The sequence below is a fragment of the Ambystoma mexicanum genome, chromosome 11 (genome assembly GCF_040938575.1).
Source record: "Ambystoma mexicanum isolate Mex_15411 chromosome 11, UKY_AmexF1_1, whole genome shotgun sequence".
Classification (NCBI taxonomy): domain Eukaryota; kingdom Metazoa; phylum Chordata; class Amphibia; order Caudata; family Ambystomatidae; genus Ambystoma; species Ambystoma mexicanum.
Genome location: NC_090934.1, coordinates 1,079,562,942 through 1,079,579,929, shown reverse-complemented (window position 1 = coordinate 1,079,579,929; position 16,988 = coordinate 1,079,562,942). Strand labels below are relative to the sequence as shown.

The following is a 16,988-nucleotide window of genomic DNA, read 5'->3' as shown; positions in this document are numbered from 1 at the left end:
TTTCTTAGGAACTTGTTCAAGTTTCCCAAGTCCAAAATGGGTCTCAGTCCTCCGTCCTTCTTTGGAAGGAGGAAATATGGGGAATACCAACCCTTGTTCCTCTCCGCTACAGGTACATGTTCTATTGCACCTTTCTGTAACCGGGTTAAGACTTCCTGCAACAGGAGTGGATCCGGATCCGCTCAGACTACTACTTCTCACCTGCTGGGCCCTTCTCCAACCAGCGGCGAGGCATGTCTGACGATCCCTCAGTCCGTTCCGACAGGTTCTTGCAAAACGCACAGTCCTTTTCCACGTGTGTCTTGACTTGTGAAGGCAGTAGAGATATCCTGAATGCTCATTCTTCTTGAAAACATTCTGTAATCCGCATCCAGGGCAGTTCCTGAGCAGCTTGGATCCGGGTGTCGAGCTTCCCTTGTCCTGGGTCATGTCCACGAGGTAGGCCTCAGATCTTCTGGAATCCTCCAAGAAGCGTAACTCGACGAACTTCGCCCTTGAGGGACGTAGAAAATTCCAAAACGGTCCCCGTTGATCAGAAGTAGAAACGGTGGAGCTTGAGGCTCGATTGACCGAAAAAATGAGATTAAACTCTTTGAAAAATCACAAAATGCAGTAAAAGCTCGAGAGCTATAGCACGAGGACTCCCAACACTTGAACGTGCAGTAAAAATCTGAGGATGGCTGCCAGGGAAGGGGTTTAAGGCGAGGGCAGTCATTGGCTAGGAGTAGTATGAACCAGAGACCAGTGTTTGGTTACTACTAAGAAAGACAGATCAGAAACGAAACATACCGATTTCTTCTTTACCGAGGATTCCCAGCCTGACGGGGAATATTCATGAGCATGTGAATCCATGCCAGACCCCATGCTGGAGAAGCAGCATTTCTTGTGGAAGTGGCTGCTTGTACTACCAGACCTTCTGGAGTTGGGCGTTTGCTCAGGTATTCTGGATCAGAATTGCAGGGTCTATATTTTGACACAAATTTTTTATTTACTGCCTGTATGGCTTCAGGGTGTTCTATGCAGAATTAACCCTTCTCTGCAAGGCAATGTGAAAAGGGAGAATGGGGTCTTGTTGAGGCATTCCTGATAGTATATCAGTCATGTCATCATCCTGAACTTCTATCCCACCCCATAAATTCTGTAACTCTATTCATGAGTTTTCTGTAACCCGCATCAGCCTGCTCTGATGGGTCTGGCTTGTCAAAATCGTACTCTGGAGAAGTGTCCAGACCACTTGATGTTTGTAGACATTCTTGTAAATCATAAATTCTTGATTGAGGATTAATTCCTCTGGAACAGATCTTGTGCCAAATTTAACACCAGCAGAGGTGACTTCTTCCTCTTCTGATGATTCTCCCTCATAGATGGATGACCTGGTCCTGAAAAAATCACGTCTACTCTCAGGTTGAAAAACCTTTCCTGGTAATGTGGGTTTTTCCCTTATTAAAGGCTTGGGCGTCGACGAAAACGTTGATGGCACGGATGCCGTAACCACAGCCTTCGATGTCTTCAAGGGAACCTTCGATGACCTCGATATAATGGTCGAGGGAGTTGTGGAAACTGTCGAAGGAGCTTTCCAAAGTTATCGATCGTGAACTCGACGTAACTTCCTTCGAAGGAGTTGTCGACTCGAGAGCCTTTGAAGTCTTCGATAGCGTTGATGTCGACTTCGATGGCATATGATGTTTCGACGCCATTTTGTTTCCCTCTACCTTTGATTTATTTACCGAAAGGTCTTTTTCACAAGGTGATCGAGAAGAGTCCCTTGATGACACCCTCAACGACTTTTTAATCAGTGTTTCTTGTTTTGGACCTTCCTCGGTCACGTTTTTCGTGAGCATGGGCATGGTCTTTAGCCTTTTTTGAGGGGTCTGAGCCGCTTTCTCAAAACTTTTTAGCATGGAAACTCGAAAGGCTTCCCATTTACTCGGGGAGTCATGCTTTGATGGGCATGCTATATCCTCATCCGAACACGTCGAGGGAGATCGATGCCGTCTTTTCTTGGTCTTCTTGGATGACGAAGAAGTAGACTCTCGATCTATTCCTCAACCTATGTTTTTTACAATATTTTTTCAAAGACTCGGCTGAGTCTTTCCCCTTCGAAGTAGACTTCAATGAACCCTCCTCCATCGCCAGTTTACCTCTACGTTCTTTTAAGGCCTTATGGGTCATCGACTGGCACGAACCACAGTCTTCAATTCGGTGGTCGGAACCGAGGCACCAAAGACAATTCTTGTGTGGATCGGTCAAAGACATTTTCTTTCCACATTTCAGACATTTTTTAAAATCCCATCTTCGGTGTGGAAGGGTTCCAAGAAGACGACGTAGCTTTCTTTTTCACAAAAGATTGAAGCGCCGTTTGAAACGATCCGAAGCCAACGGAAAAACAGAACTGAAGCCAACGGGGCGAGCTCGAGGTTCCCTCGAGAGCAGCGCCCTCTGGTGGAGAGAAGGAAAAAAAAATCAAAAGCAGCAAGGATATATCGAAGATCAGGAATACGTGGGCAGACACAATCCATTCAAAGAGGCAAGCTCTGAATACAGTTCTTACTGGGGAAGTACTTAAACAATGAGGTACACGCGGTAAAGGTATTACAAACAGGGGGATAAAGTGGGGAGCTTGCTGCGCATAGAACTAGAGGCAGCAGGGCCGAGAGGCGGGATTTGGGATAAAGGAGGGAGGCTCTGTAAGGAGGGGACGAGTGTAGCGGAACGCTTTGCGGACTTCTATAGGGAACTATATACCAAGCAGGAGGGTGAATCGATAGAAGATATCCACAACTACCTGGAGGGCCACCCCCTTCCCAAGCTTAAGGACTCAGAACAAGAGGCCCTCGAGGGGGAGTTAAGGGAAGAAGAGGTGGAGGGGGCGATTAAAAGGCTAACGACAGGAAAGGCCCCAGGGGCAGGGGGGATGGGAACACGGCCGACTTCTTTAAACAATATCAATCCATCTTGGTGAAACCAATGGCTTAACAGTTTAACCAGATCAGGGGGCAGGACACTATTCCCCCGACATTCCTACAAGCTCCGATTGCTGTGATACCCAAACCAGGGAAGGACCCGACGGAATGCAGCTCCTATAGGCCCATTTCCATCCTAAATGTGGACGCGAAGATCTTCCAGGAATTCTGGTGAAGCATCTGGAAAGATATCTTCCCCGCTAATCCACCAGGACCAGGCACGATTTGTGCTGAACAGACAAGGGGCAGACAGTATGCGCAAAACCATCCACGTGCTGAATTCAAGGGACGTTTGGGAGAAGGGGCTCTTCTACTATTCTTGGACACCGAAAAGGCCTTCCATAGGGTAAACTGGGCTTTTATGAGGGAAGTTTTGGCATCTCTAGGGAGGAGCCCGAAGTGGCTGGGCTGGATGTCGGCCCTGTACTCTGACCCTTTGGCAAGGGTGGTGGTGAATGGTAATTAATCTGGGTCATTTCCACTGGGGAGGGGTACGAGACAGGGGTGCCCCGTCTCTCCACTCATATTCGTTGGTAATGGAACCCTGGGCGATATCTATACGAGGCTAAGTGGGGGGAAATCCGTGGAGTATGGGTGGGGAACGTGTACTGTAAGATCAGTTTGTTTGTGGATGATTTATTACTTTATGTGACCAACCCATCCCGGTCGGTGCCACAGGTACTACGTAATTTGGAACACTGGGATTCCCGGACCTTGAAACATACCATAGGGCTTCACAGTTTTAGAATTTCGGTTGAGCACTTCACTCCGGGCACAGGGGAGCAGTGGGTTGCTTTGGATAATTTGGTCTTATCTCCAGTCACACTGGATGAATGGTTGTGGGTCCCCAAAACACGCATCCCACACAGGGTCCTGTGGCATCCAGTCCTGGGTGTTTTGTGGTCAATATGGAAGGGGGGAGGAGACTATAGATGGCTCACAACATGGCCCTCACCTTGGAGCTGCATTTGGGCTAACCCCCTTAGGGATGGGATAGACACGCAACTTGCGTTCCAAAAGTGGTACGGGGCCGATCTCAGTAGGGCTGGATAGTTATGGGTTGGGGAACTTATGTCCTTAAAGGAACTAGAAGAGGCCCTGGACCTAGATAATCTTTCACCCTTTCGTTATTTGCAACTAAAGGGGGCTCTCACCGAAGACAGATCGGGGGACACCCGGAGGAAGGAATTAACAGACTTTGAAAAATTCCTGATTTCACATAAGGTTTCCAAGGGAGTAATATTCAGACTGTTAGGTAAGATTTGCACATAACTGGTAAATCTTCCTGACCTGGGTCAACCCCAGAACTTTTTTTCTTTACTAGTGGGATATTTTTCTATAATACCACAGTGAGTGGAAACCTTTTTCCACACTCACATAATCTTTAACTATTTTTATAGGTGTCAATTCTAAGACATTCCATAGTGTGTTTTTAAAATTATCCTCTGCAATAATTTATTGCCAATAAGTGCCTTTTGTTGCTGGGTTGCCCTAGGGGCTCCCCTTTTAGCTTTCTTTTGCTAACCTTGAGAGAACTACAGTTCCCAAGGGTAGAAAGGATCTTTGGATCCCTTTTACATTTTGTTTTGTGAATCCAGCACACCCCACCTTATGTGGTGTGCTGGGGAGATACAGTTTTAGTGTGAAAGGGGATACATTTTAACAATTGTTAGAGACAAGCTTACCAGATGGCAGTGATACCTTGTATTAAATCTGGTGCACCATTACCGCGGGGTGTGTTCACAGCTGCAGTAAAGGCACCCAAGGGTGCTAATTTTACCAAAATAGCCAGTCTTCTTTTTTGCTATTTTAGTGTTTGTCGTTTCTTGTTCCTTCCCCTGACATCCAGGGTGGGAAATTCCTTAGTGTTTTTTCCATCTTCGGCAGGAATCCCCTGGACTTCCCGCCCAGGCTCCAGTCCGTCTGTGAGAGCAGGAAGTGAGGGAGAAGTCCAAAACTCCCCAGCCCTCTGTCTTACGCGTTGCTTGAATGGGGACAAATCCCAGTGGTGGGCTGGCTGTCCTGACTGGACAACCAAACCGCCCCTTCTTGTAAAATGCTGGGAGAGAATGCAGAGGTTGTGCTGCAATTCCTGATAAAAACTGCAAACCTGGAAGCTGAAGAAGTCGATCACTGGAACTTAAACCAAAGAGGAAGATGAAGAAAACCTGGCTGAAATGATTTCCAGCAACGAGAGCTTGCTGTGTACCCGGAGCCTGCTGTAGCCCTTCCTTCCAATCGACCTGGGGACTCTGAAAACGACGACCCCGACCAGAGCCTGGTGAGACCCACTTGACTCAAGAAGAGCTGCATTTTGAGCCATCCCACGCATTACTGCAATACCGCAATACCCTGGGACCTCAAGCCACTGTGCGGTGCACGGTCTTCCGAATTCCGAATCTCGCTGAAACTTCGTGGGCATCCTGGTGGATCTCTAGAGACACGAATAGAGTCCGATAAGTCCCAGCAACAGAGTGTTGAACTTTTGTAACAACGAGAATGCAACCGCAATCTTCTGTCTACTTCTGTGCTCCTTGAAAAGGCACCAAATCTGCAGAACCGCATTCAGCCGCAAGGGAAACCTTGCCTAGAGCCTTCTTCATTGATCCCTGCTGCTGCAAAGTCCCTGCCAAGGTCTTGTTTTCAGTCACCCGGCAAGGAATCCAATGACCGGGTATTTGGCTGCAGACCCTGAAGTCCTCCTGCTGCAAAATCTTCTTCAATGCTGAGGTACTGTTTTGGCTTGGGCATGTACTAACCTTAAGCTGATTTCTGTGCATCTCTGGGTTGTTTTCTATGATGGGGAGGTCTCTCATCCAGTGCAGCCAGCCCCATGGCTAGAATCCTGCTAGGATGTCTTCTGCGAAGCCCCTGGATCCTCGTCTAACTCTCAACCTGTTTGCCCAGTTTTCCTAAGGAACTCTGACTTTTACTAGTAAAGAACCTATCCTGACACTGCCTGTTGGTCACTAGTCCTAGTGACCCCCCTTCTATCACTGAGAATACTCATTCTCCAAGAATAAGGGAAAGACTTTCAAGGGATTTGGACCTCTGCCAAGAAAAGAAAATAAGTGTTTAAAAGTTACTTACTTGTAAAGAGTTGGTTGGTAACTGTAATTGAAAGAGTGAACAGTTACAAAAGTTCTTACTGATCTTGAATGTGTGATGCACTATTCTTAAAAAGTATGGTTAACATCTTTTCTTCCTTAGCAACTGTTTTTCCAGTCTAATAGAAAGTAGATGTGAAGGATAATTGTATGAGTGTCCCCCAACTTCGTCTTGCTTCCCCCGACTTGCTGCTAGCCTGTCCAGAATAAGTCTACATTAGGTTGTTGCCTACATAGAATAGTCATTCAGTAAAGTGTGACATTGGGTTTTACTTTCCCCTTCATCGTGAGGTTAAAAAAAGTATGTGGGCTTTACTTACTTTGCGTTCGCTGTGTGCCATCCAAAAATAAGTTACAAGAGTTACTGCTCATCTCTATCTGGGGTTCCCCGATTTCAAAAGCCCCTGTAATTATATATTACATCCTTAGGTTTTACTCACCTAGCATAACTGTCATCACAAAAGTAGTTACAGGTTTTTACTGCACCTAGAATAAGTGTTCCACTAGTCACCAAAAGTATATTGTCCAGTTGACTGATTAAGTGATTTGTACTGAGAATCATTATAAAATTCAAAGGGTTTACTGCCTTTGCATTACTGAATGTAATTGTAAAAAGTAGCCATTGGTTTTTACTCCCCAAGAAAAGGTGCAACCTATACTGAATGTGTATGAAAAGGTTTTGACTTCGCTAGTACTACTATTCGGAATTTCCAAATAAGGTTTATACTTTGGTCTGTGTACCTTCAAGCATAGTGTTGTGTTTTTATATTGAGAGTTAATATAATGTGTTAGTACTTCCTTACCCCTAGATTTATCTGGGCCTATCTGTATTTAAACAAATCCTTTATTTTTTACAATACATATTGTTTCAGTGTTTCTTTGGACCATTTGTATTACAATTTCATGTGTACTGATTCTACAGCCCACCTTCCTCCCTCATAAAATAAGCCTGGCTGCTCTGTCTACGCTACCATGAACTCAGGTGGTACAGCCTTAAACTAAGAGTGGAGTCTTGTACTGCCTCAGTTGAATGGTTTTACTAAGCCCTTAGTTGGACTTCAGAAAAACTGTCCAAACAGACTATATAAGCTATTGCTCTTAGCGGTCCAGAGGGAACCCCAAACCGCGCAGGTGCAATGGGGGGCGGGGGACCTAGGTGAAGATATCGATGATAAGAGATGGTCCATCATGTGCAGACAGGCCAACTGCTCGACTGCTTCACTTCAGAACCGCGATCAGACCCTGAAACTGCTACACAGATGGCACTATCCCCCAAAGAGGATAGCCCAGAGGACGGAGGGGTACGACCCTCACTGCTGGAAGTGTCATGTTGAAAAGGGAGACTATGTGCACATGTGGTAGAAATGTCCTGTGGTACAGATGTACTGGGAAGGCCCTGTCCTGGATAAATGGGGCGGATGGGATAGGGAGGACCTTGTCTCCGTGGCTTCTTCTTTTTGGGGTTGATGTGGAGGGCGACCACGGTGAGACTCACGATCATACGTTTCAGGTCATGTTGGTAGCGGCTAGGTGCTGCCTGGCCCAAAGCTGGAAAACACCACAAATGCCTGGGGAGAAAGAGTGGGTTACTAAAGTTTGTGCAATTTATGATATGGAGTTTTGGACTCATCTCATGGATCAATCTAGGTTGAACATTGAAGAACCGTGGCTCCATCTTTTCGAAAAATAATCGACAGTCTGCGTGAGGTTCCCAGTGAGCATCTGAGGATGATGCATGTTTGGGGGTGAGGCGGGGACTGTGGGATATGCTGTCTGGGTTGCAAAAATGAAAAGTGTCAGATGGTGTGCCCAAGGTTCTAGCGTACACAGTGTTATCCTGAAGGGGAAGTTAAATGAGATTTAATGCGTCAGACTCATGATGCAACAGGCGAACGGCCTATGGCTGATAGCAGGGAGGGGTGGGGAATGTTAGAACTGAAACCTAACGAAATGTTGCGAGTTATTATATGATGTTATAACCCAAATGCTATTAAAACTTAGTTTTCAAAAATAAAAATGTGCAGTGCTATTGGTAGCTGTAATACCCATCAGCTTCTGTCCTGGCCAGGTCTCTTTTCCAGAACACCGGAAGGCTTGTGAACACCACTATGAAGCCAGTCAGAAGCCCCAGAGCGAAGGAAACAAAAGCAAGCAGTGAGAGACTAACAACTCCCAGAATGTACCTACACGCAACCTGGAAGATCCAGCCCGAAGCCATGGCAACTGAGTCATGGCTAGAGAATTGGAATGGACTGAAATGTTCCCTTCTGGCAGGGAAGGAGACACCCAACAACCAACCCAGCAACCGCAAATGGACCCCAGGGAAAGGGGGCAAGAAGGAATAACAGCGGTGAGAGAAGAACAGAGTAGAAAGGACATGCAGTGGAACAGGGAAGACAGAAATCCTCCCCCAACCCAGATGGAAGCAAAACGTAGCAAAGATTGGAGATAGATGGAAAAAAAAGCCACCACAGAACATGGCTGCACAAGACTGAAAACTGGAAACGGGGGAGGCCAGATGCCTTCTTAAAGACTTCCAGGGTAAGTGCCAGCTTCCAGGTGAACAGCTCAGCGAGCGTGGCCTAGGAGAACAGATGACAAAAGTCCAATTCAATTTGAGACCAGGGGAGGGTTTAGACAGGGAGAACAAGGGGTATAAAAAGCCTGCATGTGCGGATGAGGATGAAACGTTTATGGATGAGGTTGGGAGCAGAGGAGTGTGGACCAAGAGATCAGCGAGAAAGGTGTACCCAGTGGAGAAAGCGGCTGTAGTATAGAGAGTGAAGGTAATGTGTTGTGTCTGAGAAGATGACACCAAGTAACTTGTTTTTAAGAGAATTGAATGGAGGAAAGATAGGGAGAAGAAGTGGAAGTTAAGAGTAAGTGTGAGACAGGTTGTGTGGCTGGAGGGGTAGGTGAGTCTGCGAATTGAGACACTGGGGGGGGCTGGAAAGTAAAAGGTGTGCGTGGTAGAGGAGAGTAGATGCAGGTGTACTGGTAGGAGGAGTGCTTGAGAGGAAAGACCAGGAGAGAGTTGGTGGGCAGAGAAAGTAGAATCGAGACAGAGCTTACTACAAACAGGGGAGAAAGAGGTAAGAACAGGAAGCGGGGAATAGGGAGAGGGGAAAGACCAGTTGGAGAAAGGAGAAGGGGGAAGAGACCAGTGAAAGGAGTGTAGAGAGAAGGAGGATATCTGTGGCATCCTCATTGAAAGAAGAGAGACAGAACAGCCCTGCAACCAGTCACATCCCTTAGGAAGTCCCTGATGGAGAGAGCTAAATGAGGCCAAAGCCTTTAGGGTCATCCCCACTCCCCTTTAGGATAAGGGCAGATCTAGACAGTCGGTGACAATCTACTGATAGTTGAGGATCTTTCTGGGGAATAGGGAAGCCTGAGCTAGGGAGATGGGAGACCACTTGGAGCTCCAGGAACGAGACAGGGACTACGCCTAATCTGGGAATACCAATTGCTTTGAAAAAACTATTTATGAAAGTAAGAATTATGTAAAGGATTGTCATGTGATTCCTAGAGCAAACTGTCCCGCTATGTGGACATGTGGTTTCTGTGCTATATACAAAACTCCATTTCTCCGAAGAGTAAAGCATTCCTGCTCGGTCATACTTGTGACCGCTTGATCCAATTATTAGGCATAGCCCTGCACACTTCTACAGTTGGTCTCTCTGAACTTCACCAGTGGTATTCAGATAAACCCTACTACCAAAACCTTTAAATGGTGTATGGAGACTTATTGGAAGGCTGGGCTAGACCCCCCCAGCCAGCCATTCTTCAGATACAACCTTGAATCATGCTTTTTGTAGCCAGGCAAGAAGATACAGGGTAGAAGAGTCTTGATGTGGGCATGTACTGCTTCCTCCAAATATCCTGCTCATCCCTCTGTCCAGGGAATCCAGTCTCAGGCTCGTCCACCTTGCAATCCAGTGGGAGCACCAGGATCCTCCCTTAATCGAGCCATGTGTGCTTCATTTAAAGCGCATGTCTACTTCGTCTAAGGGGGCAACCTGCTGGTGTGGCGCAACAGAGAACCCTGTCCTGTGGCTCCGCACAGCTCAAGCTAGTATTCAGAAAAGTACTCTGTGTAAAGAACTACTGTGTGCCATGTGCAACCAGAACACATCCTGTAATAGGACTTGGATTTTAATATCAGAAGCAGAGAATCTAGTTCCCCTTGAAAAAAAATAAGTCCCCATACGGGAGCCATGAGTAGCTTAGCTTGGCTTGCTACGAAATTGCAGGTAACCAGAATTTGGGGCCCCCATCCTTCACAGTTATCTTTGTGTAGTTTTGAGCACTAACAAAAACCCAGACCGATGGAAGGGAACAGGTTTTGCCCTCATGTATTAACTACTATCAAAAAGTACCCATTCTCCGAGCGGGTTCTGTGGACAGACATGGCAACACTCAAATTGTTGAAAATCAATGATCTTGTAGGTCGCTGTTCCAATTCGCTTATTGCTTGATGTGCATTGTGTGTGGTTGGCTGCCATACACCAGAGCAGATGTTGGGGGGAGGCGAGAGTTGGTGTGCTGCTGCACACTGGGACCTATTGTGCTCTCTCCGCACTTGTTGCCTCACCCTGGCCTGGTGCAATTTGTTGTAGTGCAACTGTCCCAGAAATCGTGCATTTTGGGGTTTAGAACCGGTCCTTCTACGACAACATTGATGTTTCGCCTATTTCAGGCAACAGTCTCATGTGTGAAGGTGCTGAAATCCAGGGAAAGAGGTGTGTTGTCCAAATGTTATGTAACCAGTCATGTCCGGAGTCAGGTAACTATTCAAATTTTGGTGCAGGTTGGTGAAATGTGTGGAATTGTATCAGGAACAACACTTAGCAAACCAACACATTTTCCCTTTTTATAAATGTAGATTATAAATAAAAAATTAGAAAATATAAAAAGAACTAAAAAGGTAGCCAAGAGCACCCAGAGCACACAGTCCTCGATTAGTATTTGCAAAATATGTGGGTAATTGTTGGAAATTCCAAGAACGGCATAACAAAATTAACTAGCTTAAGATACCCAGGGAAGAGGAGAAAAGGAGGGTCTTGAGCTGCTTCCGGAACTTCAGGTGGTCCTGCTCAAGTCAGAGGCAGGGAGGCCATGGGCATTTCAGAAGAGAGTTGGATGTAGTGTGGACCCTGGCCCCAGAAAGCCTGTGGACTATGCCGAGGCCTTGAACTTGATACTTGCAGCCACTGGAAGCCAGTGTATAGATTTCAAGGCTGGAGAGATACGGTCCCTGGGCTTGAGGACAAGGATAAGTCTTGCAGTCCTGTTCTGGATTAGTTGCAGGCGGCGAAGTGTAGAGGTACACAGACTGAGAAAGAGGCTGTTGCAGTATGCCAGCCTGGACAGAACCAGGTGGAGACCGTGAGCTTCTGCGGGAAGTGCGAAAAGGTAAAATACCTCTGAGGAGGTGCAGCTGGAAGTGGGCCTTTTTGGCAAGGTCTGTGATGTGAGGAGCGAAGGAGAGAGTGGGGTCGAAGAGAACACCAAGGTTTTTTGCCTCACAGGATGGTGAGGCTAGAGGACCCAAGGAGGGCGGCCAGAGTGAGAGAGGAAAGGTGGTAGCAGGGGTCCCAATTAGAAGGATCTCTGTCTTACTGGCATTAAGGCAAAGATTGCTGGAGGCGCACCAATCCTGAATCGCGGATAGACAGTCAAGAATGAGCAAGGGAGGAGAGGAGGTTGAGGGAAGCCTGAAAGAGCCGTGTGCCATCCACATAATACAACATTTATTTTATTGTGTATGTGTAAGGCCCTTATACAGCAAGACATTGTGTTTCAAAGCGCCCAAAGTTAGAAGAGAAGGTGAAGACCAAGCCGGCCAAAGGTGCCAGATCGACATTGAAGAGCCAAGGTGAGAGGATAGAGCCCTAGGAGACACTACATGTGAAGAGAGGTGGTTCAGAGAAAGGACCCAAGTTGGACCTGGGAGGGGTGGTCGAGGAAGAAGAGGTCAGCCATGCCAGGGCCTGATCAGAGATGCACAAGTTCACATGCAGTCAGTTGATCAGGGTGGTGTAAACCACTGTCAAAAGTGGAGGAAAGGTCAAGGAGAATGAGGACAGAAGGAGAGCTGGTGTCAAGATTAGAGCACAGATCTTCACACATCTTCAGGAGAGCAGTTTCCGTGCCTCTGGCTGCTCTGAAGCCAGAGTGATGGTCATGGAGACAACCAACAGATTCAGTGTGGAGAGCAAGCTGGGAGATAGGCAGCTTTTCCAGGAGTTTTCTCAGGAAAGGAGTGATAGAAATCGGTGATAGTTTGCCAGACAGGTAGGATCAGCAGAAGGCTTCTTTAGGAGGGGGTGCACAAGAGAGTGCTTGAGGAGGGAAAAGATCCAGTGGCGAAATAGTGATTGCAGAAATCAGCCAAGGCTGGAGTGAGGGTGGCAACGTGGTCCTTGAAGGTTCTGGAAGAGTAGAGGAGCATATGTTTGGACGACAGTTTTATAGATCAGACTTGTCTAGAAACATCATCAGGTGTTGTCGGAGCGAAGGAGGAAAAAGGAAGAGGAGCGGGAGAGGCGGCCAAAAGGGGGCCTGAGAGATAGCAGGAGAGGAAGAAAAAAGCAAGGACAGCAGGCCCCGAGTTATAGTGGGGAAATGAGAGGCCAAAGCCATACAGAGGGCCTGGGAGGAACAGGAAAGGTGGAGACCGCAGTAGGTTTGGCCAGCTTTTTGCAGATTTCGAAGAGTTTGGCTGGGTTGTTCAATGCTGCAGAGACGCAGGCCTTGTTATGAAGCCTCTTCTTGGCGAGGACAGAGTCTGTATTGCCTTTGGAGCAGGCGGCAGGCCAGCTTGTCAGAGGATGCGCCCGAAGCCCTCCACTTCCTCTCAGTCATCCTGTTTTTTGCATTTCAGGGTGACAAGGTCGGAGTCATACCAAGGTAGGCTTCAGACTGATGTCAGAGGAGAGGAGAACATCCAAGGTGTGTCCAGCAGAGTGTGTCGGACCAGAAGGTAGAATGGCAAGGGAGAGATTTGCAAATGTTGAGAGGTCAGCCCGTTCTGAGAGGAAGAGGGCGACCTGGCCAGGTGGCCTGTAGATGGTGGCCATGGTTAGAGAGAGGTCAGACGAGATGGAGAGTCTGCAGACCAGACATTCAGAGGAGGAGTAGGCCTGCATAGGAATGACAGAAGCAGGGACCCACTCTGGAAAGGTCAGGGCCAATCCACCTCTGGGCCGGTTGGTTCTGGGCTCAGAGAGGATCTTGTAGCCCTCAGGTAGGAACGTTTCAAAACTTGTGACCGAGCTGTCCGTGAACATGTCTCTGTGGGAGGGAGGACATCCAAGTCAAGGTCTTCGAGGAGGAGGTAGATGTCTGAAGAGTGTTTGACAACCTGCTCTGCATCGCTACTCTCAACTCTTGCTCTGCAGTCACATTTGAAAGACTTCCGGGGTGGGGAACAGGAGTGAGGTACACCCAGCGGAGGCAGTAGAAGGGCCAGAGAGTGGGCAGAGTCAGTAGGCGGAGGTAGCATAGGGGCCAGAGAGGAGGCGGTGGGTGCCAGAGGGGCATTGGAGGAGGAAGGAGGTGGCAGAGGAGTTAGAGAGGTGTTGGAAGGAGTAGCAGGAGAAGGGAGGAAATTGATAAGAAGCAAGAAACACCATCAAAAAGGAGGAGATTGGGCTGAGAGCCCTGGACCATGATGGTATCATTTAGATAGACATTGATGGTGGTCTTGGAGGATTGGAAGGAGGCCAAGAATATCTCCCACCGGGTGCCACCATTAATGGGAGGAGGAGGAGAGAGGGAACATAGACCATATGAGGGATCCATAGGTCTGGAGAGGGAGCACCAAAGATGATGGCAGTAAGAGTCTGTCTGGAAGAAGCACTGATGTAGGTCTCAGTGATGAGGCAGCCTGGTTTGGAGACCAGGATATCCCTCTAACTTTTTCCTTCCAGACTTAGTGCGAGGGATCGGATAGGAAATAGAATAGCAGTTTGAGAAGATGGGATAAATTGAGAGGACCATAGAGGGTGCGAGGAGGAAAGAGAGGAGAGGGTGCAAGGGGGAGAGGGAGGAGGAAAAAGAAGCACAGCCCAAAGTTGTGCTCCACAGGAAGCACCAGAGGGGGAGGGTTCACACAGGAGGCCCAAGCCAGTAACACACCGCAAGAGGAACACAGGGGAGTGTGGGGAGGGGGAGTCAGTGGCCACGGCAGAACCAATAGGCCCAACAGTAACCAACAGTAGTCAGCAGTAGGGAGTGCAGAGACAGAGCAGTTAAAACAGTGTTTAAATTGTAGTACACACACTGCAGAAAAAAAACCAGATTCCACTTTCCTAAAGAGAGGGGAAAAAGCCTCGTTTTCAACACCAAAGTAATGCAAAAAAAATAAATGGGAGAAATTGAGGAAGGAAAAAGAAATAGACTTTGCCAAAGAGATGCGAGAGATGGCTCAATCCAGTTCACTGAGATGCTGTGGGTGGTGAAATGAGAAAAAAATAAGTAATGCATTATATACCCATTTGTGTGAAACCATGCAACAATGAATGAACGCCTCTGATTAAAGTTTAAAGCAATTTCTGGTAACATAATTTTGGTTTTCCTTCTTAAATGAGATCCTATAACCTATTTTATATCCTGAGGTGACATTTATAACCCAGCCTAAATTCTATATGCACGCACAAAAATAACAGCAATGAAGTGATGATGATCATTTTTATCTCACCTTTCTTTTGGCCACGATTTCCTCCATGTCCACTGAAAGTGCCTGCATCCACAATGTACAGAAACGTTTGTGGTAGGATGTGAACTTTCTGTAAATAATAGGGGAAAACACTGTTTTACCCATATCGCCTCTTGTTGCCAAATGTCAATATCGATCAAAGAGCAGTGACAGATTCTTATCCCTACGACCCATGATCTAGCAGACCAAAGCGGTGGCAGCCAGTCAAGCAATGCGTATACAATACACAAAAATACCTCCTCTGGCTAAAACATAGTAAAACATCAACATAAATGGAAACCTTCACTCGGTGAACTCAACAGCGGCATTACATTGTTCTTTAAAACCTAGGGAGATTTAAAAAATAAAAGTCACTTTGAAAGAATATTGGTGCATGTGGAGTGCCTGCTGCAATACGCCTTCAAAAATTACATTCTGCGAGGAGATGAGGATGAGGCAGAGTGTTATTCTAGTTAGAAGCCACAGAATTATTTTTCATTATGTACATGATGCATGCAGCACATTCACCAAAACCCTTCCAAAGAGGCGTTTAACCATCAGCAAGACCTATAAAATTGGAAATAGCAGAACCAGTCAAGATGATGTTGGAACTCTGGATTAAACAATATTTCAATGTTGCCCTTTAACAATTTGGTATTCCTTACTGTTAAGACAGAATTCTATTTTAACGTCTTCTGCCAGACAGAGAATCCCCTCAACTTTATGGTGGTGTTCTTGATTATTTTGAATCAACTTTTCCTCTCATCCAGGCTTATTCAAAAGGCTGACGGTGTGGGTTTTAAGCAGGGGTAGCATAAAGGTCTGTCATAGTGGCCCAGAGAGGGTAGCCCCCTGTCAGTCATGTGGATTGGTCCATTGCAGATTTTTCTTTGTGTAATATTGCTTCCACCTCGTGAAAACCATTTTACCGTGCTCGGTCAATTTTGACCTACTCACAAAATAGGAGGTAGTCTGTATGCTTCAACGACCTGAAAGGGGAGATGGCATCACACAACTATCCTTGGTCCTTCTGTGTTCGACACATGATGCTTGCATCCAAAGACTGGGAGCTGTAGCCAGGCTGAAACCAGTTCTGACTGGCACATGAAGACACCCGCCTGTGAAAGGAAGGGCTTGCGCACATGAAGAAAGGGATCCACACTGTGTGCCTGGGTGTGTTGGAACGGGTGGTCAGCCATTGGCCAACGACCCCTGCTTGAATGTAGCAGACTATGAATTGGGTGCTGTGTTCGTTCACTGACCTACCTTCTGAGAGAATTAAAATCTGATCGCCCCCTCCTTACCCACTCACCTTGTCTGTCTGATGAAAGCTCTCCACCAGCACCTCTGATGCTCCATCGATTCTGACGAAGTGCTGTTTCACCAAGCAACCAGAAGAACTACACAGTGCCCTTCCCCCTGATGCGGCGGGGGACAACAGGATAACCTTTACTGCTCGAAGGCCAGGTTTCCCTCACGTTCCTGATCATGACTTCATTGCCGGATTCAGACGTTAAAGCTTCTTCGCTTCCAGAATCCTGAAGATTCTTACCATCTGGAACAGATTTTAAATCAAAGGCCATCAGGCAAGCACCCTACTTTTATCCCCCCACCTGAAAAGCTTGAGGAACCCACATCCCTTTGTTCAACTACATTGTCAAACTCACTAGCAGGTCCTTCCTCCATCGCTGGCCCCTGTGTTGTGTGTCACTCTGGGAAAATTATGAACTAGTGTCCTTCCCTAGAGTGTGCTCCAAAGATCCCCACCCACAGAAGTAAAATCCTAAGCCCAGGTCAACTGAGAAACACTGCATAACTGCAGGTTGGTCACCATTTCTGCTTCTCTGACTTGGGCCTTCAATACAGTGGGCACTGAATGTTCAATATACATCCTTGCCAAGGGTCTTCGAAGTCCCTCCTGTACCATGGTGACATCACTAGGACCATCAGCGGGTGCGAAACAAGCTCAGTGACAGCTCCTAGAAACTGTAAAACCGCCTGCTGCAGAACCTCTTCTTGGACCCAGTGTATTGCTCTGACTTTCCGGCCCTGCTGTTGAGTCTTCTTCATCTGAATCTCAATCTTGGAATCCCCTCTTCCACTCCAAGGGTATTTTATGGAGTAAACTAGACCAGAACTACAGAAACTGCAAATTTGGACATTTTTGCAAAAGGTAACTTTTCTGCAAGCCGGTTCAAATATGCATAAGGACCTTGG

The 16,988-nt window shown here is 47.0% G+C and overlaps 1 protein-coding gene across 1 annotated transcript in view; it reads right to left on the bottom strand.

The window, feature by feature from the left end:
- FBXO22 (F-box protein 22) overlaps positions 1 to 16,988 on the bottom strand; it is a 533,135-nt gene that overhangs the window by 333,786 nt on the left and 182,361 nt on the right. Inside the window, exon 3 of the mRNA XM_069624341.1 lies at positions 14,775 to 14,858. Within this exon, the coding sequence (XP_069480442.1) occupies positions 14,775 to 14,858 (84 nt within the window). The remainder of the gene's footprint in view (positions 1 to 14,774; positions 14,859 to 16,988) is intronic.